The sequence below is a fragment of the Capsicum annuum genome, chromosome 4 (genome assembly GCF_002878395.1).
Source record: "Capsicum annuum cultivar UCD-10X-F1 chromosome 4, UCD10Xv1.1, whole genome shotgun sequence".
NCBI lineage: Eukaryota > Viridiplantae > Streptophyta > Magnoliopsida > Solanales > Solanaceae > Capsicum > Capsicum annuum.
The window spans coordinates 2,707,923-2,730,136 of record NC_061114.1 but is presented as its reverse complement, the minus strand read 5'-3'; the positions used below and the strand labels follow the sequence as shown (position 1 = coordinate 2,730,136).

The 22,214-nt window shown below is 35.4% G+C and overlaps 2 protein-coding genes across 16 annotated transcripts in view; both read right to left on the bottom strand.

The window, feature by feature from the left end:
* The window catches only part of LOC107868403 (probable LRR receptor-like serine/threonine-protein kinase At1g53430), a 76,067-nt gene that overhangs the window by 13,015 nt on the left and 40,838 nt on the right, over window positions 1-22,214 (bottom strand). The window lies entirely within an intron of this gene.
* LOC107868401 (probable LRR receptor-like serine/threonine-protein kinase At1g53430) lies at window positions 4,849-20,277 on the bottom strand. 13 transcript variants are annotated; one of them, XM_047410550.1, is made up of 21 exons: window positions 18,872-19,924; window positions 18,420-18,562; window positions 17,782-17,829; window positions 17,026-17,152; window positions 15,689-15,760; window positions 15,051-15,122; window positions 14,840-14,911; window positions 13,894-13,965; window positions 13,718-13,789; window positions 13,550-13,621; window positions 12,763-12,834; window positions 12,560-12,631; window positions 12,399-12,470; window positions 12,237-12,308; window positions 12,062-12,133; window positions 11,313-11,420; window positions 8,720-8,785; window positions 8,219-8,281; window positions 7,587-7,652; window positions 7,378-7,413; window positions 6,610-6,784 (listed from the first exon to the last, which is right to left on the bottom strand). In XM_047410550.1, the coding sequence occupies exons 1-16, from the start codon at window positions 18,955-18,957 to the stop codon at window positions 11,402-11,404; spliced, it is 1,215 nt and encodes a 404-aa protein (XP_047266506.1). In that variant the 5' UTR covers window positions 18,958-19,924; the 3' UTR covers window positions 6,610-6,784; window positions 7,378-7,413; window positions 7,587-7,652; window positions 8,219-8,281; window positions 8,720-8,785; window positions 11,313-11,401. The 13 variants fall into 13 exon arrangements, with proteins under 13 accessions (XP_047266510.1, XP_047266511.1, XP_047266506.1 ...); XM_047410543.1 differs by lacking the exon at window positions 11,313-11,420 and adding an exon at window positions 19,966-20,277 and having other exon boundaries at window positions 6,646-6,784; window positions 18,872-19,750; XM_047410549.1 differs by lacking the exon at window positions 6,610-6,784 and adding an exon at window positions 7,226-7,261.

Here is a 22,214-nt window from a genome sequence, read left to right as displayed (position 1 = left end):
ATGAGGTGTTCTACAACCATCGCCTTAAAGGCAAGACTTAGCTCAAGGACTTTCAAACAACAAATTATGCCCAACGGGCAAAAGTTGACTCTACCGCGTTATGTTTTCATTTATGAGATGTTCTTAAACTATTGCATCAGAGGCAAAACTTAGACCAAGGACTTTCAAACTATAAATATGCCCCACTCTACCACGTTATGTTTTCATTTGTGAAATATTCTATAACTATTGTCTCAGAGGCATGACTTAGCTCAAGAATTTTTAAACAAAAAATTATGCCCCGCGGGAAAGAGTTGACTTTATCACGTTATATTTTCATTAATGAGATGTTCTACAACTATCGCCTTAGAGGCAAGACTTAATTCAAGAACTTTCAAACAACAAATTATGCCCCAGGGGCAAGAGTTGACTCTACCACGTTATGTTTTCATGTCCTTAAATTTGTTTTGATGCCAAAAAAAAAAAGATCCCTTTGTGGATTATCTAATTTTGTATTTATTAACAAAATAAAATAGAAGTTGAGAAAAAAAAAAAGACGATCAAACAAAATAGAGAAATAAAAAAAAAGAGGAAAAAAGGTAAGAAAAAAATAAGATTAAGAAAAAAGCGAAGAATTAAAAAAATTGAGAAAAATAAAAATGAGAGGAAAAAAATAAAGTTTGAAAAAATGAGGAAAAAAAGAGAAATGATAAAATAAAAAATAAAATAAAAATAAAGGTTGAGATAAATAAATTAAAAAAAAATGAAGAAATAGTTAATGTTTGAGAAAAAATAAAATAAAGGTTGAGATAAATAAATTAAAACATGAAAATAAAATTAAAAAAAAGTGAAAATAATAAAAATAAAAATAAAATTTGCGAGACAAATAAGTATGAAAATAACAAAAAATAAAACACGAGAGACAAATGGTAAATTTCCTAAAATGAGGGTATGCAGAAATTGGGTACGTAGAATCCTTAGTAAAAGAAAAAGGGATTCAGGTGCATTAACAGAAAAACAAAAGAATAAAAAGAAGAAAAGAAAAAAAAAAGAGAAAAAATCATAGGAAAAAAAGATATAATTTGTTGTGAAAATAAAATCGTTGGGGTCCATAAGGAACTGAATATATAAAAGAAGAAAATAATAAAAAATATAACATGAAGAAATAGATAATACTTGAGAAAAAAAAGATAAAAAAATAAAAGTTCAGATTAATGAATTAAAATATGAAAATAAAATAAAAAAAGTAAAAAAAATATAATTTAAGAGACAAATGAGTATGAAAAGTGTAAAAATATATTTAAGGTGTAGAGGGCAAAATTGTACTTGTACTATACTTAAAAAGTAAGGAAGATTATTCTTCAAAGACATTTTTATTTGGGATCAAATATCTAAAGCCACCCATATTTGGGTCTATGGCATGCAATTTACCGGAGTTATTAAAAGCGCAAAAAAGCTCGAAAATTTGTTGGGGCTTTAAGCACAAATCGCAAATAAAGTGTGTGGTTTAATGAAAAATAGATATACATTTATATATGTGTGTGTATATATATATACACTAATAATTATAAGCATGATAACAAATATATGAACAGAGAAATGGAAGATAAATTACGACAAAGTGAAATATCAATTGTCATTGAAGTGCTTAGCAGGTTTTGAGTCTCGCTTAGGCTTAAACGCACCATCAACAACAGTGCACATACCTCATCCCTACCTTTGTGGGTAGAGATAGTTTCTGATAGACCCTCGCATCAAATATTTATAAATATTTAGCGAATTTCTTAAAACATATACATGCCAAAAATTGACTTGGACATGTCAAGGAAGTTGGGGGAAATTGGGGATCATCCCAATATGATCCGTTTAATTTTTCGGATAAAAGCCACAAGATTCAGCGTAAATCCACAAACAACATTGTGTGGTTTATAAAAAGAGAACAATCTTTTCTTCACTTTTTCATGTTGTTTCCACTTCTGGGCCCTTACAGCATAGCATTGCTTATCTTTTCCAAAAAAGTAAAGATACAACATTTTCATGTCACTTTGAGCTTCGGAAATTCTACTTTATAAAGATGAAATATCCAATAATGCTGTGCAGATTCCTTGACTCTTTTTCTTTTTTCGATAATCGTGTTGTCTATCTCATTATGTCTTTTTCTAGAGTGTTTCTGTCTTGAGCTGGGGATCTATCCGAAACATCATATCTATCTCACCTATAACCCACAAGTCAGCGTACAATCTCCCCTCCCCATACCCCACTTTATGGGACTACATTGGTTATGTTCATGTTTTTGTTCTTGTTGATAATCATAGTGCATGAGTCAACTTGCGTACACTCTATCCTCGCCATACCCCACAAGTCGGCGTACGCTCTACCCTCTCCATATGCCACAAGTCGGCGTACACTTATGGACCAGCTTATGCACACCTCGATTTCACGAGATACCTACTACCTCCCACCAATAACAAATACCTGATAACTCTGTCTCCCAAAGCTAAGACATAGTACCACGTTCATCTGAACCTGATATTTTCGATGTCGGAGCATAAATTTACGTTCTAAAGTCCATTAAAATTACAAGATATTGACTCGAAACTTTAGGAATACACAACCATAAAATTGAACACATAGGAGTTTAAATCGTGAATCGGCGTATTAAATCCACTAACAAAAAGGTCATACTCTTATGTGAAATTAAAGCTAACATACCCCACAGGTCAGCGTACACTCTATCCTCCTCATATCCCACTTTGTGGAACTACACTGGATATAATCATGTTGTTATTTTTTTTGATAATTGTGGTGTCTGAATCAGCTTGCACGCACCTCAATAAATTTCGTAGGATACCTGCTACCTCTCATCAATAACAAGTATAGGTAACCCAGTATTTTTGATAGCAAATCCACTAACAAAAAGGGCATATTCTTATGTGAAAATTAAAGTAACTCGTGATTTGTATAGAAAGTGTTTGATGAAATGACTGAAAGAAAATTCTATTTAAAAAGGACTCAGAAAAGGGATATTACCTTTATTTTTTCTCAATAAACAAAGACCATAACAATTTGGACCCCAAGGGTGTGGCCGAGTGCTTAATAACGTAGATAATTTCTTCTCATCTATTTTAACTTCAGTGAACAGAGTTCTCATATTTGCTGTTAGTGGGAGCTAGCAGGTACTTTGTGAAATTAATCGAGGTGCGAAAAAGACATGTAAAATGAGCATTGTTGGTTGAGAACTCGAGGTCTCAGGTTCAAATAAGTGATTCTTTTCATTTGTTTTAACCTTAGTGGACAAAATTACCTGATATATTGGGGGTGACAGATATTTCATAAATTTAGTTGAGTTGTATGAAAGATGGCTCGAACACTACAATTATTAAAAAAAACATGTAAATCTTCTTTTGAGAACATTTACCCGTTTACATTAATTAGCAGCCCGCACAATAATGTTTCTCACTGTTTTTTTGCTTTTTCAAAATTATTGCAGCTCGGTTCACTAAAGCTCCTGCTATGCACAGGGTCCACGAAAGAGCCTGACCACAAGGGTCTATCGTACGCAGTCTTACCATGCATTTCTGGCAGAAGCTGTTTCCACGACCTTCTGATCACATGACAACTTTACCAGTTACTCCAAGGCTCCCGCTCAATACTCGAACTCAGCCGGTAATTAAGAACTTCAACTTCGATATTGCACATCGTACACGTGTCAACTCGATTTCAGTAGTGCACGTTGTACACATGTCAACTCGACTTCAACTGGTAGCTAAACAGTCTAAATTTTTTCATTGTCTTGTAGACACCTTACACCGACGTCACACATAAATTTTGAAGACATGTTTTTCTTGTGTTTCATCATATCTTATCATCTTCTTTAATAGATGCAACAAGATTTTAACTCAATAAGGCAACACGATCATGTATTTTACATAACCTGGCAAGCCAATCAAATATCAAATCCTGGCACACTAGTCGAAGCACAGAAGCGTATCTAGGATTTGAATTTTATGACTTCTGAATTTACCGTAACAACATCAACTGCTAATAACCAGATTCTAAATTTAACATATGTACATATTCAGGTAATCTCATAACACAAATACAAGATTTAGGACAAACATACTACTTGGGTTCTAGCTCCGCCCCTGGTCAAGCGCATTGCTAACTCAAATATGATACTCCTTTACTTCTCGCTTAGTAAAGACACGATTTCTAACCTTCTTTGCCGAGATGCTGTAGTGGTCATGAGAAGCCAATAGGAGCAAGTTGTTTCCCACATTTGAGTCTGCTACATGGAGAAATTAAACACCCTCTGGTTTGATCAAAATGGTCTCGATTGAGTCTTCTTTCTTTAAAATCTTCACGATTGTAGACATGGTTGGTCTGACTGACGGTGAATCGATGCATTGGATTGCTAATCTTAGAATCATCTGTGCTTCTTCCCAATCATATCTCAGATTACGATCAATGAGTTCCATTAAAGTTCCCCTCTGATCCTTTTTTTGTGCCTATAGTAATCGATTAAAGCCAATAACTTTCTCTAGTTTCCTAAAGTAATGTACATAACTATTCGAGTTAGTTGAGTTTCACTCACCTCATCCACGAGGTATTCAGTCTCACCACCTGGCCTCGGGTTCTTGATTTTCATTCCGCTGACAATTATAAGTGTGACAACCCCAAAGCTATACACGTCCGCGCTCGCTTCTAAGGGGCGATCTTTAACTTCTAGCGCTGTGTATGACCTGCAAAAGGCTTCTATCAGTGAGAAGTGCAATTGTGATAGCCACCGTATGCAAAATTTTAACCAATTTGAAAGAAAAATCAGTCTCCCAACGTTTCAGTTAGGGCGTTTCCTTACATTGTTCCTTCTGGCCTTTGCTTGTGATAGAGCCTTGCAAATCCAAAATCGTATATCTTCGGATTTAGATCATCATCAAGAAGAATGTTCGCTGGTTTAATATCCCCATGTATAATTTCCTGTTTGGAGCCCTCGTGAAGAAAAGCTAAACCTTCTGCTAGACCAAGACAAATTCTATATCTCGTTGGCCAATCTAGTCTAGCTCTAAGTTCATCGTTTGAACCTGTAAGTAACCAAAGCTCAACTTATCCTTAGTACAGCTAAATTCTCTTTTTCCTCTTCTTTACTACAACTATGGAGACTTAACGAAGAAATCTTTCATAAACGGAAGGTGTTACCAAATAATGCATCTTCAAGAGTGTTGGTTCCAATGTACTCATAGATAAGCAGAAGTTGGTTGTTTCCCACACAGCATCCTATTAGCGTTACAATATTTGAATGCTTCATGCCAGCAATTGCACGACTCTTTTCCGCAAACTCCCACATTCCTTCTTTTGTTCTTGAAAGCTTTTTAACTGCGACGGCTGTCCCATTTGAGTGTTCCCTGAACATTCGTTAAGTATTTCAGATGATGAAATTGTGTATCAGAAAAAATCATAACCTATAATGAGTTAAGATTCTAGCTAACCTTATAGACTGTCCCAAAACCTCCCTCACCAATCCGGTTCGCAATATCAAATTTCTTTGTGGCAGCTTTAATTTTCCGGTAGTCGTAAAGCCCTCCAGGGTACAATTCAACAAGTTCTAACTCTATACCAACACATTAGTAAATATATGTCAGAGGAATCGAAAACATAAATAAAGTAAAGAAGCTTACAACAAATAAAAAGACCTATGATAAACATGGTGGTGATTAAAACCGATAACTATAAATCCCAATGGAAACCAAATAAAATATATAATAAAGTAGTGTTACCTCCCCGCCATATGTCTTTGAATCTCCAGGTAAAACCTATGAACAATACAGTTAGAAGAAGTAATGCAAATACTGAAATTCCCGCAAGCGCTCCAGTGGACAGATTTGATCGACGAGCTGGTTCATAAATTGTTGCGGTGAAATATCAGTCACAAAATAGGAACCAAAGCCATATAAAATGGTAAATGGTCGGGTGTATCCTGGTGCACAAAGCATCTTGCGTTCATGCAGGGCCGGGACACACCCCAAGGGGGGTAATATAGATAGCCTACCCTAATGCAAGCATTAGCCAGTGTCTTCTTCTGCGGTCGAACCGGTGACCTGTAGGTCACACGGAGACAACTTTATCGTTGCTCCAATTCCCCCCTTCATAAAATAGTGAACAATCCGGCATAAAATTAATACCTGGAGTTACCGTAATTGCGGATATAAGGGGCCCATAGTACTTTGATGGATATAAGACTGACCCTTTTCCAGACCAGTATAAATGAATCTCCAGACTGTTATTCAGCACACGAGTAAATTCCTTTGTTATAGCCTTATTCACACCTCCCGCGTCTTTTTCTATGTTGAAGTTTCTCAGCACATTTTCCCCCTGCATAAATATTATCTAAAAATCTTCTTTATGTTTGCGTATGGATGAAAAACTTGATGGTTTTGGTACCTTACCTGGATATCTACATCAAAGAGACGCCCCACTTTGCTATGCGAAACTTTATTCTCGCTACTAGATATTTCAGCAAAGTGAAGCTTCACGTTGTACACACCACTTTTCAAACAAAATCCATAATATTTCAAGGAGATTAGGGATAAACGTGCCGAGCTATACAATTGGGCCTCACCAACATGAATTTGGCTATCATTTAGAATGTACTTATAACGACTTGCCCATAAGAAGTTTCCCATACTACTATAGCCCCAATTTGATCTATTGAAGAAAGTTGATTCACCACGTGGATTTACATCAGCTTCATAAACTCTTCCGTCAACTGATACAGACTCTCCACCGCAGTTTATATACAACCAATCATCTACAGAAGGAGATGCTATTTAGTACATGATGCATTTATAATCTCAAAAGGCAGACAGAATTTAATCTGGAATGGAAACACTCTAGAAACACAACATTTTGACGACAAACTAGAAAATATAAATCTTATCATGAGTCATGAAACAAACACTTTTCACTATAGAAATAATTAGTCTGTCATAATATTTTATGCAGTGTCACATTCAATCCCAAAAGATGTACTCCGTCCGTTTTACTTTGTTTATCTTACTTTCCTTTAGTTTAGAACCACAAGACTCAAAAGAGTTCTCTCTACTTTCTTACACTCTCAAGCTAAAACAGACAAACAAATGGAAACAGAGAGACTATCGATGAAGCTAGTCATAAGGAATATAACATAAGATGTATACAAATATCACTTCACGTCTGAAGTTATTAGTACTTACAAAACTGAGTTCCATTCTTACAATCGAAATCAATTTGGTCCCGCTTTGCAACCCTATATTCAAATTTACTCACAAATTTAAGCATAGAACTCAGACCAATTTGCTTAGAAGACCAAATTATTTCTTTTTTTTTTTTCCTCTTTGTGGAGATACTCGTGGAAGAGCTTACTTATCCTTTTCGTTGGGGCAGCACTCGAACAGATTCCTGGAAAAGGGTAATATCATTGGATTCAGAAATAGAAAAGCAACTAAGAAGCTATGTTGCTCGGACTCTTCAAAAATGTCAATGGGTGTATGTAAAAATTTTGGAGAGTCCAAGAAACATAGCTAAGAAGTACATACATAAGATTTTTCAAGATATGTGAAAATCACCCTTACAAGTCAGGGTTTAGCGTCTGTCCGTGGTTAATGCCCACATTTCTGAAAAGGTTTTCAGAAACATCCCTGCACTTTGACTTGGATGGGTGAGTGGCAGAATACGTTGTAGAAATTAATGAAAAGACAAAGTCAGCACAGAAAATCATGCTAAATCAAACTTCAGTTGGAAGAAATTAAATTCCATGATGTTTTACGACAATATAATTATAATATAAATTCTGAACAAATATTATACCCTAGTAATAGATAGAAGAGTAAAAAAAAAAGAACATAGATAAAAGAAATGTTTGCTCTAAGTATAAACCGTAGCTTAATTGAAAGCAATAATGACCAAAACAACACAAACACAATTGTATTCGTTAACAGAAGGGATTAGCAAAAAAACAGAAAGCGAGTTTTAAATGGTTAAACATAACAGCTGCAACTTGCAACTTTACAGTTAAACATAATTTGCAAAGGCTAAAGTAACAGATGCAATTTGGCGCTTTCTTTTACTTTCCTGTCATCACCTCAATGTAGTTTCATTCTGTTACTCTCTTCCCCGGCTTTACAAAGTAAATTTCCTAGTAGCTGCTAGTAATGTCTGAACTTAAAACCAAAAAAGTAATATATTAACGCAAAAAAACACTTACACGTATTGAGTAGCATTCATCCAAGCTGGAATTGTCTCATTGAGATTATTTTTTCTTAGAAATCTGAAAACAACGCACCAAGTCATGACAGTTGATACCAAGACAGAAAAAGAAAACATTGTGAAAAAAAAATCAATGTTCCGGCATCACAGTGCACAAAATTCATCAAAAGTGAGCTATCAAACAATGCCTGATATTCAAACAACATCAACAACATACCCAATGGAAACCAAAGTAGTTTGAAAAAGGGAATGCAAAATGAAAAATAGTACGTAATGGAAAACAGTACACGACATCATAAGGAAGAAAGAACAGTAACATCAATGAAATAATGAATATAATCAAGCACAATCAAACACATGTGATAACCAAAACAAAAGAACATGAAAATACGAGAATATTGCTAATACTACTGGTAAGAAACTATTACTGGCTTCAAGAAGAAATGCATAGTATCGCCTTTTATATTTAGCGATTAGTTAGAGAAGCAAGATCGCTTACATATAATTCAGCGAGTTGTTAACAGCTTCCGGAATTGCACCAAACTAACTATTGAAACTCAAGTCCCTGCATCAGGAGAAAATAAAGTAGAATTACTTTATATATTTGTTCATGAAACATGTAAAGCCTATTTAGTGACAGGTTTACACTCAATTAATTTGTTTTTCCACTTTGTTCCAAGCACTTCAAGTATTTTTTTTTTATATACTACTGTAAGACCCCGCAAAATCACATGTCAAATTCAGCCCGTAAAGCTCCATGAGAGGTCCCAACACTTAGAAAATGTAGCAAAGTGTTAAGGACTTAGTCTCATTTTAAGCCTTCGAACTTTGGGGATTTATTTGACGACCTTCCCAACCTCTAATTTCCAATTTTCAAGTTGTGTTGCGATGGGGAAAGTCATTAGTACGTCCTTGGTGCATTCCGGCGCATCTTGGGCACATTTCAGGTGCAAAACTCACTGGTTTGAAATGCTCCCGCATTCTGGGCGCATTTCAGGCCCCAATTTCAGGGTCAACTTCCAACTATCATAAGTCTCTGTATATAATGAACTGGGAGAGCTGCTATATATCAAATTAAATATCTTTGAGTCTTCTTTCTAATGCAATTGATTACATCCAAATCCAACATCGGAGTAAAAAGTTATGACTAATTTACTTCAGCATGTCAAGCCTGTCAACTGAGGAACAACTGTGATTTTGTTTGTTTTCTTAGGGTTAGTTTAGTCTTTTTACCACCCTATATATACCCACAAACACGGGATTAAGGCTGATTTACACCAAAATATAGCCTCTTTTCTCAAAAATTCTTCAAGAACAAGGATAGGGTTTTCATAGGAACTTCAAGAATCAAGAAATTTCACCATTAGTTTCACAGATCTTCCATCTAAGGTATGTGTAATGTTGATTTATGGATTCCTTTCATCCATAAAGCTCAAGAACCCTATTTTAAATTATAAATCATGATGTCTATGTTGTGGGATGAATACGTTTATGTGATTTTTGCTGTATGATTCCCAAGTTGGAATCTTTATGTGTATTTATGAAACTATGTTAGCATATGAGTTAAAATCCATGAATTTGGTGGTTAAAGATTGTTAAATTGATAGTTTTACCTATGCCTTAAGTAGTGCATGTAAGGTGTTTGATACAATGCCTAAAAGGATATAAATTATGCCTTATAGCTAAATTGTGATCCAAATGACAAATGCATGCTTTACCTTTATTATCAAAATGACTTTTATGATATTGTTGTGCATTATGAGTGTTTGAAGGATTTGAAGGATTACTTATGGGACTAGTTGATGAAATATTGATATGTTGAGATGTATTCTTATTCATGTACAAGATTATGATAACCATGTACTTCATGAAATCCCCAACTTATTGTATTATGGATTGTTGATGTTGGTTATGTATTCAAAAAGTGTCATGCCTTGTCAGTTTCCTTCCATCGAGTCCTGGGGTACTTGTACCCAAAAAATATAGTTGTGTGCCTAGAGCTAGTGTCATGTTTTCACGATAATCTCATTCAAGCCATGTTCAGTAGAATTCAGTCAGTGTCATGACTCAGGAAAACTCAGAAATCTCAGTTATTCAGTAGTTTCAGAAATCCCATGAACTCAGTCAGTTAACAGATTCAGAAATATTCCGTCAGTCAACGGAACTCAGTAACTCGGTCCAGTACAGTTCAGTTAATCATGTTCAGTGTCTATTCAGATGGGAGTAGGATTCAGCACCGAGTGAACCCAAGGATGGGAACTTACTTGCCAGTAGAGGGTGTGATTCTTAGAAGCAATCCTTGCGTTCCAGAACTACGTAGCCAGCGTAGGTTGAGACATCAATACCTGTCAATTGAGGGTAGATGAGGTGGCCTAACCTGTCAGATGAGGATTCCCACCGTTCTCATTTCAGTACCTGCCAAATAAGGGTTACTCACAGCTTGTCCTTACCAGTGGCACGGTATTGACACCCTTCCAATTGGGGTTACAGATTGGACCCTAACTCAGCTATATTGCTATATTTGGGGCATGTCGGTTAGATGACTACTTTCCACAGTTTCAATTACAGGTTTCAGGACTGTCAGATACAGTCACTCAGTTTCAGTAAAAGAACTCAGATAGTTCTTCAGAATTGAGGACTGTCAGATACAGTCAACTCAGAACATTACGAAACTCAGTTAGTTCCATCAGTATCAGGGCTGTCAGATACATTCACTTATGTTATCATTACTCAGACTTAGTAATCATGTTATCACGAACTCAGTTAACAATATATCAATTATACGAAACTCATGTTATCAGTATTCAGATTCAGGACTATCAGATATAGTAAATCAGACCAGTTCTTCATAATCAGAACTGTCAGAAACAGTCACCCCTTTTATTTGTAATATAATATTAGTCCCTCAATATTTATTAGCCCAATATCAATATCAGTAAACTCAGATGTCAGTAAATCAGTACTCAGAACTCAGAACTTAGTATCAGTATGATCTTAGTTACAGTTACGTATGTCATGCATGTATTCTCACGTTCATGTTAGTTAGTCAGTTAGTATTGTTCATGCATATGAACCCCATGCATTCAACCTACCTCACTTGCATACCAGGACATTCAAAGTACTGGCGCATTCGAGCTATAGTGTCTTATACCATAGGTTTAGAAGCATGAGATCCAGAGCGTCAGTAGCATTCCAGATTCCTGCAGCAGTAGATTAGCAGTGAGTCCTCATCATTTGAGGATGCCTTATCATTTCAGCTTTTAGTACTTATTTTGTTTTAGTAGTTGGAGTTAGTTGGGGACATGTCCCATCAACTCTTTATTCAGACAGTTTAGAGGCTTTCAGACTAGATGTTCAGACTTCAGTATTTTGAGTACTTATATTCCGTTTTGGGTATTGATATACCCCACTACAGACATTGCTTTATATTCAGTATTAGTTCAGATTTGAACCTTATGGCCTTACAACTTTTATTCCGCATTTTTACAGTGTATGTTCATATACAGTATATTATGCAGTGTACAGGTACAGATATCAGTCATGGGTAGGTTAGCTTGTGGTCCTTCGGGGTCATAAGCACCATGTAGCGTTCCGGGTACCAGATGCGGGGCGTTACAACTGTATACCCTGAACATCCTACCAACCAAAGTTTAAATAATATCATGACTAATGCATGTATTAGATTTTTTAATACATCCTACCAAACAACCCCAAAGAGTTTCATAAGATAAAGGCACAGTCAGAGACGAGAACATTTGACGCATCGACTTCCCCTATCAAATAATCATACGCCTTTTTAAAGTAAATGAAATGGAGATATTGACTGCAGAAGCTGTCTTACAGATACTTTAGGCCAGATAAATTCCATATCTGAATAGGGATGCGGTCAGCTATTGAACAATTCCTCAATGTCCTGGATAAACAACAAATCAGAAAATAGAACTGTATATTAGGAGAAGAGCAAAAAAAAAACTACTAATCCAATAACCATGAAACTTTGGGTGCCAGGGACTCACAAAACTCTCAAAATTTTCGTTCCGGATAAATCTGGAAACGACGAGCTTCCTCCAATTAAGTGACTGATATGCCTGAAATAGATATTATAAAATACATAATAATTCAAAGTTTGGGAGAACTCCTTTCAAGAATGAGTACATCGAAAAGCTACAGGATTTTACAGATCCGTTAGACTCTTCAGCTTCGAGAATTGGCCATGCAAAGGTGCAGAAAAACTATTCCCCATCAGATTCCTTCTCAACAGGTGAAGAGAAGAATCAATAGTCTTGAAAAAAACATGCATAGATTGTATAAAAGTATACAGTTACTTGCTGAGTTTTACATGATACGAAGATCTTGCCACTGCTCGAAAATATCTGGGATTGCTCCATTGAGGTTGTTCCCTCGCACATTGCTACACCCGAAAGAGGATCAACTGATTTAAAAGTAATCTGAAGATGTATATTAACCCCCCAACACCCCCCCCCCCCCCCCCCCCCTCAGTCTATGTTAATGCGAATGAAAGATAAGAGAATAGGTACTTACAAGTATGTCAGTTTATTCAAATTCTTGAAGCTCAGCGGCAAGGGACCAATAAATTCATTGTTCTGCAAGTGCCTGCAATCATTTATTACATAATAATAAGTACCCCTATATTCTTTGTTAACCTTGGATGAAACTCTATCCAGTAAATGTGGTTCAAATTTAGCAGCTTCTGCGTCCGTATGATTACAGCCAGCTATAAAAGAAAATACAAGGAATGAGTACAATTGTTTTGCTTTGGATATATTGTTGCTTCGACAGAAAGCTGTGGGTTGGGAATGTTGCCAGAACCATGGCATAGACCAAAAAAACATCTTTATCCCATTGTACGGAGCTAAGTACACGCACGAGAATTCACTAAAAGTCAGTCTAAATGTAGGTGGATCAGCTACATTCCCTAAACATATACGATCAAACATGTGATCATCTCTGTATGTAATTCTTTACAAGCTTGTAAGCTATCATCACATTTGGAGATTAGACAAAAGGTTTTATCATCACCTGTATACTTGGTCACAAATTTTTGGAGTAGAATGTGATCAAATAAAAGACTTTAATACAAGTGAACGTTTGTTGAATTTTTTAATATAAGCACATTTTTCGGACCAAAAAAAGAAGAAGACTAATACAGTGATACGTTTGCATGATAGTTCTCTGAGTTGTTTTAGTTAAACTGCAAATAATGCATCAGTTTATCTTACAAACCAAATACGGCTTAAAACTTATTCAAGAAATTGTACTCAATCCATAGAAAAAAAATGTTAGGAATAACCAACAAAAATATACTTACAACTCCTCAAGATTCACAAGATCTCCAAGCCGGTCCGGGAGTACATCCGAGAGTTGATTATCAACGAGGTACCTAATTGTGAAGGCAAATATATGGGGATTCAAGTTTGCACTAAAACATACGGAAAGTAGGATAATGTAGAAGTATGGATCTTATCAAGGATTTTACAATCCAATGAGGCTCTTAATATTTCCCAGCTCATCCGGAATTTTCCCTGATAAAAGGTTATTGTCCAAGTCTCTGAAACGACAAAAAGAAAAAAAATATATTGTGAACTAAGAGAACTAGATAATGATAATTTATTCTGGAATAGAAATGACAATGACATGCAGCTTTAGACTTACAAATATTCTAACGATGGGAGAAAACCCAATTGCGGAGGAATTGTTTGGTTGAAGAAGTTTTTGCACAAATATCTGTAATGGAAACCAAGATTAGATTTTAATGATTAAATATGATATCAAGATAGAAGTTTGAGTGAATTTTACTGATTTTTTTTCTGTGTGTCACTTAATAACCCACTGCACGCCCAAGCCTTCCAACTAGAGCGTGGACAAAATAATATGGACACCCTACATTGCAGCACACAACGAAAGGGTTGAGTCTGGCTTTGACCATGGGCCTAACTCAATCTTGAAAGTTAGCTCATGGGTTGAGGATTGATCAAGATCATATAAGGACACAAACAACCCATCCGTCACCCGATGGGGCACATTAAACACTTCCTAAGTGCCAACTTCCAAGTGTTTTCTTGAAGGAGTGATGCACAATTGAGCAAGTGCCAAACAAGTAAAGCATCAAATGCCACAGTTTTGTCACAAATTTGCAATGAACAAAGGGATTATCAACATCCTTCACATTTCCCTCTCCACCAAAATCGATGAAGATTTGACTTTGGTAAGCATCATGCTATCACACAGCACCCGATAACACTTCTGCATTTCAAGTTTCAATCATCTATCATTTAATTCTCTTGATATTTGAATTGCTTGCAACAGTATATTCGCGTCATCAACTACTATTAGGATGTCATAACATTGTTAGAACAGCTAGCATTCAAACTCAGACGAGAACCATTACTTTATGATTGTTTTGTCTCCACAAAAGAATTTCTGGTTTTATAAAGCAGTCGAATTGAAGTTATTCCATTTATTTTCCTTGATGGAAATGAGTGGGAACGATAGTTTCCTCTTTTTGATTTAAAAATTTGCAGGCAATAAAATAAGTGCATAGAAATTGCTCGTAGGTTGAGTCGTAAAGCTGATACAAAAAGGTAAGGCAATGACTTACATGCTTTTTAAAGACTTCATCTGACCAAAGAAAGGTGGAATGGGTCCTTCCAATAAGTTATCACAGAGAGAACTGTCAGATCAAACATCATAACTATCACAGGTAATTCAAGATAAACATTATCGTATGCATGGTAATGGACTTTAAAAACAGATAAATAAGTTTCTAATATAATGATAAGTTTTGCAGCCGAAGTTCTGAAACTACTCACAGTTCCAACAGATTATCCAGATTTTTGAATGATTCAGGAATGTATCCTCGCAAATTGTTTCCATTCAAATATCTGTTATCAACCAAAATAGATAGATACATAAAGGATAGTACAAGAGATAAGATTACTTTTTCAAAATGAGTGTTAAGACATTAAATTTTTAGCCGTGAGCTCCCCTGCTATTATTCAAGTACGGATGCAAAAACCAAAATCAGCAGAGTGCTAATTTCTTGTTTATTTGATATAAATCTAGTGTTGTTTTTTATATGCAACTAGTTGTGGCAGAGGCATGATTTTATGTAAGGGGGTTCGAAATAGATTCTCAAGTTGTATCAAGGGGGTTCAGTATGCAATATAAACACATAAATATCAGATTTGACCTTAAATATAAAGTATACTTTCCAGAAGAAGGGGGTCTGAGTATACACTACTCTCCCTAAACCCCACGTGTGGGATTACACTGAGTATGTTGTTGTTGTAGCTACCGCATTCTTTTTTCTATAATATTTATTACATTCACGTACAAAATGCAACTGGAATCTAACAAATGGAATGATACTTAAATGCAAAATCTTCAAGTATGCTTATGATCTGTAATGCGAATTTAAACTGCAAAGCAATTGTTTAGGTATCCTTACAGCCTTTTTAAATATAGAAGGTTTCCAATCTTCCCAGGGATCACACCTTGTAATTGTCTATTGGAGAAATCTCTGCAGTTCATTATGTTGCAAAAACATCAATTAGAAATCTCGAAGTTGAAAAGTTAAAAACAAATGCAACAAAATGTAACGCCCATGAGACCACAATTTCAGACATGAATGCATATAAAACAAGGATGACCTGCACATTTGGTCGAGTAGGCAAAGATGTCTCTTAATTTGCTCTACACTTTAGCAGTGAAATTATCAGTGAAGTTATGGATACGTTGCTATTATTATAGTGAAATTATTCTAAATCATTTTTGGCCGAGTAGGCAACGATGAATATTCCTGCTTCACCGAAAACCTTATAGTACAAACATACACAATTAATCAACATAATATAGAAATGTAAAGAGGCATAGGGCAGCCTAGTGTACTAAGTGTGCATTATGCGGAGGGGTCGACATCACGCTGCATTTTTGCAAAATGCTATTTTCATCGCTCTAACTCGTGACCTCCTGGTCACATGGAAGAAACTTCACATGTTACGCTAAGGCTCCCTTCCAAGTGTAAAGAGGCATAATTTTAGATACTTGTGATCTATCGTAAAAATTCAAGTAGCAAAGTAGTTGGTTCAAATCCCAGCTGAGACAAAAACACTAGGTGATTTTTTTACATTTGTTCTAGCCTTAATGGACAGAGTTACCTAATACCTATTGTCGGTGGGAGGTGGCAGGTATCACGTGGAATTAGTCAAGGGGCACGCAAACTGACCCGGACACCATGGTTATCGAAAACCAAAAAGCACAATGAGAACTGCATATTTTCATTCTACTCAAACAACGACCACAAATAACATTAGAATGGCAAAGTGCCCAAGCGCACAAGCATATATTGCCCAATGGCAGAACTAGGATTTTCTTCAAAAAATGAAGAAGTAAACACACTAGAAGCCAAAGAGGGTTCAACATCTACTATATATACATGCAAAATAATTTTAACCATGTATAGATAGTGTAATTTTTCACCGAAAGGGGTTCGGGTGAACTCCATCCTCCTACTTGGCTCCGCCCCTGATATTATTCCTGTTAACAAATCACCCAAACTCCCAAAAAATGATGGCACAATAGTTTACTAGTTATATCAGTGCAAATTACAATTAGAAATATAGATGAATGTAATCCAATCAATGTCTCCAGATCATGCTATCTAAGGACTTGTAATATTTCGAAATGACGTTTTGCTCAGCAGATCAATTAACAAGAAGAGCAGTTAAAAAAAATACTAAAAAGTAAACCATAATAATAGAAAATAACTTGGAATAGAAGCAATACATGTGCACTACTCGACATCTTTTCTGGTTCTCAGGATAACAATCGCAAGTAACAGAATTTGATTCAATAGAACAACTTGGAGATAATATTTCCCCAGAACACCCAAGCAGATCATTGATGACATCCTCTGACATCCAAATGCAGAAAATTGCATCAGCGCAGAGATAAAAATTAGAATGGATAACCTGTGATGTCATGAAGATATAACAGCAAATAACAAGCTCATCTAGACTCTAGATAAAAAATAATTCCCTCGTTACAATTCCTGCATTAGTAATCGTTACATTTATCCCTGTATAAAATCCCTGCATAACTTGTTTTTAAACCAAATGAACTCCTCAGGATTGCAATGCCAATTGCTAGCTATGAGTATGTGAATAAGTTAAGGAGGGAAAGTGTAATTTCTTTATACCGTCAACCAAGTTTATACATTATTTGGATCTTCTCGCACAGCGCAATTTTCTTTCTATATTCCGTTCATATCTGTGTTACCATTCATGTACAAAATAACACATAAAGGTTCATCTTTCATTTCAGTATTAAAAGTTGTTACAGGAAGAGATGTCTTTACCATAAACAAAGCAAGCTATAACTTTTTTGGTGATGTCTATAAAAACTTCAAAAAATTGAAGGGGAAGTCAGAATGGAAAAATTAAAAAATAAAAAAGGGGGGGGCAGCTCGGTGCACTTAACTCCCGCTATGCGGAGGGTCCAGGGAAGGGCCCCACTACAAGGGTGTATTGTACGCAGCCTTACCTTGCATTTCTTTCAGAGGCTGTTTCCAAGGCTTGAACCCGTGACCTCCTGGTCATATGACAATAACTTTACCAGTTACTTCAAGACTCCCCTTCTCAGGATGGAAAAATAATTTGAAAATATAACAAGGCAAGTTAAAAGTAATTTGACTATGAATTCAGACAACAATGGACTATTATGATTTAGACGGAAACATTTTTTGGTAGACAAATACCATGTTTTCAGTCAGAGCGTCAACAAACTTGTGTAGAACATAGCGCTAAGTGGAGGTTGAGAACTTCCATTGATGAAATTTGCATTTATCCGAACAACAACAGCATAACCCTTTGTAGTCCGACAAGGTGGGGTCTAGGGAGTGTAGAGTGTACGTGGACCTTACCCCAACCTCAGAGGTTGAGAGGTTGTTTCAGATACACCCTTGGCTCAATCAAGGCAGTCCCACACAAGAAATAACGGAAGTACAAAAGAAAATTATTTCTCCATAACGACAGTAACATTGAAAGCAAAATAAGATTGGAACATGTTTGAATCATTTAGTATAAGAAAACAAAGCAGCAAAAATGTTGACACAAATAACTGAGTTCAGTATATGTCAATGGCCGAGAAGCCTTAACGACTTAAGACAGTCAAAATCTTACCATCTTCTTTTGCAAGAGGAGGTATATTTGGCAATTTTTCATCATATAAAGTTATTGTACAGATTTTGCGTAGAGGGCCTTGCGTAGCTTGTTCCACAGTCACCTCTAAAATGACTATAAGCAGCAAAAGAGAAATACAAACCCTGTAAACATACATGACCATTGTCATATTAGCTCAACAAGGAATGCTTATGTCTTTCTTTAGCTTTAACCACAAAGCTTCTCACATATGTGCCCATAATACCTTTATAATAGCATTATTTCTTCAACTATACCCAATAATATTGGGTGTCTTAGAGATGGATCCAGGATTTTAAGTTAATCGTTTCCTACAACAACCTTAAACTAATATATAATCCTAACTGGGTTCATAATCAAATAACAACAAAAAAAAAAAAATACCTAATGTAATCCCACTAGCGGGGTCTAGGCAGAGTAGGATGTATGCGAACCTGGGTCCCGGTGTTATCAAAAGCAACAAGCGCAGAAAAGCTCTAACGTCTGTTGGGGCTTTAAGCACAAAATGCAAATAAAGCATGTGCTTTAGTGAATATGTTTAGTCCAACACTAATAGTTAATAAGCATGAACGACAAATATATGAACAAAGAAATTGAAGAAAAAATTACGATAAAGTGAAATATCAATTGTTTAATGTCGCCTCTTCAAAAGGCTCATTGGCAAGGAAAAGTACGTCTTAGAATCCTGGTGACGACATTGAAGCCCAAATCAAGCGACGCAAAGCACTTAAGCACGCCTCTGACAACACAGCACGGACCTTACCCATACCTTTGTGAGGTAGAGAGGTTGTTTCCGATTAACCCTCAGCTCAAACATTTATAAATATTTAGTGAATTTCTTAAAACATATACATGATTTAGGCAAAAGCTACTAGGTTCACGTAAATCCACAAACAACAATAATGTGGTTTATGAAAAAGAACAATCTTTTCTTCACTTTTTCATGTTGTTCCCACTTCTGGGCCCTTATACCATAGCACAGCTTATCTTTTCCAAAAAAAAAATAAATTAAAGATACACCATTTTCTTGTCACTTTCCTCTTTGGAATTCAACTTTATAAAGATGAAACTTTTACAGTACTCATTTTACATGTCCTTTTACAGCAAAAAGATGAAATTTTTCCACAATCCATTGCTAATGGTCTTTGTTTATTGAGAAAGAAAAAAAGGTAACATCCTTACACTGTTGCTATGGTCTTTTTTAATTGAATTCTCTTTCAGTCATTTCATCGAACACCTTCCATGCAAATCACGAGTTGCTTTAATTTTCACATAGAATTTGCCTTTTTTGTTAGCGGATTTGAACTGATTGCCTGTAAAGGGTATTGAGTTAAGTATTAAATGGAGCATTATTGGAAGTTCCAGCTTTATTAAAGTATAAATTTTCAACAAAGTGACAAAGAAAATGGTGTATCTTTTTTAAGTACCTCTTTATGAAAAGATAATTTATGTTATGTTTTAAGGGCCCTAAAGCGGAAACAACATGAAATAATGAAGAAAAGATTGTTATAACAAATCCACGCAATACCTGTCACCATCTGTCAGTAATAGATATTAGATAACTCTGTCCATATCTTTTTTCGATGCTGGACCTCCGACTCTCAACCCACTTCATATACCACAAGGCCACACCCTTGGATGCGAAAAGATTGTTCTTTTTTTATATTATGTTAACAAAAATCATGTTCATACTACATAATCATACCTTTTAATTTGGCCTCAGCTCGGGCGGATCTAAGGGCTCAGGTGCGAATTTAGTATTTATACAGAGAAAACTAGTAAATATATAAGAATTATAAGTTAGAAATTCACAAACAAAGTGTATTGTTGGTCTAATAGATTAGAAGAACTTGTAAAAGTTTTACTGCATCTTAGTTACTATTTGATTTTATTTTTATATGAAATGGGGAAACCACAAAGTTGGAGCGCCCAAATGCCACCTCAGGTCAAGTTAAAGAGAATATTTAATAAATGCTCTTGAAAACTGAACACTATACAAAATCCTTTGTTAAATGGTCTTTTCAAGTTTCTTTTTAATTAAATAGACTACAAGTTTTTTGGTGGGAAATGACCCATTTTTTTAGATAAATATATTATTTATCCGATCGATATATAGACAGATTGATTATCAAACCGACAAATTGATTATCGATCCGATCTATATATGGACGGATCGATTATCAATCCGACAGATCGATTATCGACCCTACCTATAAATGGAAAGATCAATTATCAATCCGATAAATGAGAAAATATAAGTAGGTCATTTTGCTAACTGAAAACTTGAAGAGGTTTAATAGTTAAATTTTCTCAATAGGCTATTTTGCTAATTGAAGCTTGAAGAGACTTTTAAGAAATTTTACAAGTCTTTTTTTTTTTTGATAACTGTAGTCTTCGGGTTAGCTTTCGTGCACCTCAACTAAATTTACGAGACACCTACCAACTCCTCAGTTAACTCTGTCCACAATTGTTAGTGCAATCATATAAAGATCATTTTAAATGTCATGTTTTTTTTATAACCATGATCTTCAGGTTGGTTGTTGCACACTTCGACTAAATTTACGGAATACCTGACACCTCCAAATATATAAGTTAACTATATATATCCATCAATGTAAGAACAGATGGCTAGCTTTATGCTCTTTTTTAATTTAATTTTCTTTCAGTAATTTCATCAAACACCTTCCAGGCAAATCATGAGTTGCTTTAATTTTTACATAAGAATATGCCTTTTTTGTTAGTGGATTTGTGGCAGTGAACTGATTCCCTGTAAAGGGTATTGAGTCAATTACTCTATGAAGCATTACTGGGTACCTCTGTCTATCTAGGTTCATCTTTATAAAATAGAAAAAATGAAGAAAAGATTATTTTGTTTTATATAATCCCGTCCTAAAATAAGTGTTACCTTAGCAAAGATCACATCGATAGTACATAATCATTCCTTTTAACTTGACCTTAACTGACATATACGTCCTCCAACTTTAGGTGTGTACAAGTAGACACATAAACTTGTATAAAGTTAGAACAAGTAGACACACACCCTTCATGGCATCTATATGGGAATCTCACGTGAATTGTCACGTAGGACACGTGTGTCTACTTGTTTAACTTTATACAAGTTTAAGTGTCTATTTGTGCACATCCAAAGTTGTAGGACATACATGTTCGCTGAGGCCAAGTTAAAAGACATGGTTATGTATAAAGTTGAATAAGTACAAACATGCAGCCTCCGTGCCATCTACATGGCAATCTCGCGTGATTTTTCACATAGGACGCGTGGATCTACTTGCTCAACTTTATACAAGATTAAGTGCCTATTTATACACACCCAAAATTAGAGGACATAAATGCCACACGAGACCAAGTTAAAGGGCATATTTATGTATTATGACTTGACTTAACTATCCCTGTTTAATAAATGTTTATTGAAAATTGAATACTATTAAGAAGATAGGGTATAAGGGTATAGTTGGAAGAAAAACAAACTATTTTTTTTTTTTAATTCCTAAGATGACACTTATTCCGTGAGCTAAGGTGACACATATTTTGGAATGGAGCAACTCACAATAAAGGGATCCTTGTATCCCTATTATTTTCCTATTTTATTGTACTTATTATTCCTTTTAAGTTTGAAGTAGTTTTAGAAACTCGTAGAATTAAAATCCTGGATTCTCCTTTGCGGCATACAACATTACTAGGTAAACTTGAAGAAAGGATGGTATTTACGAGGTTTATCGAAAATAACCTCTCTATCTCTACGAGGTAGAGGTAAGGTCT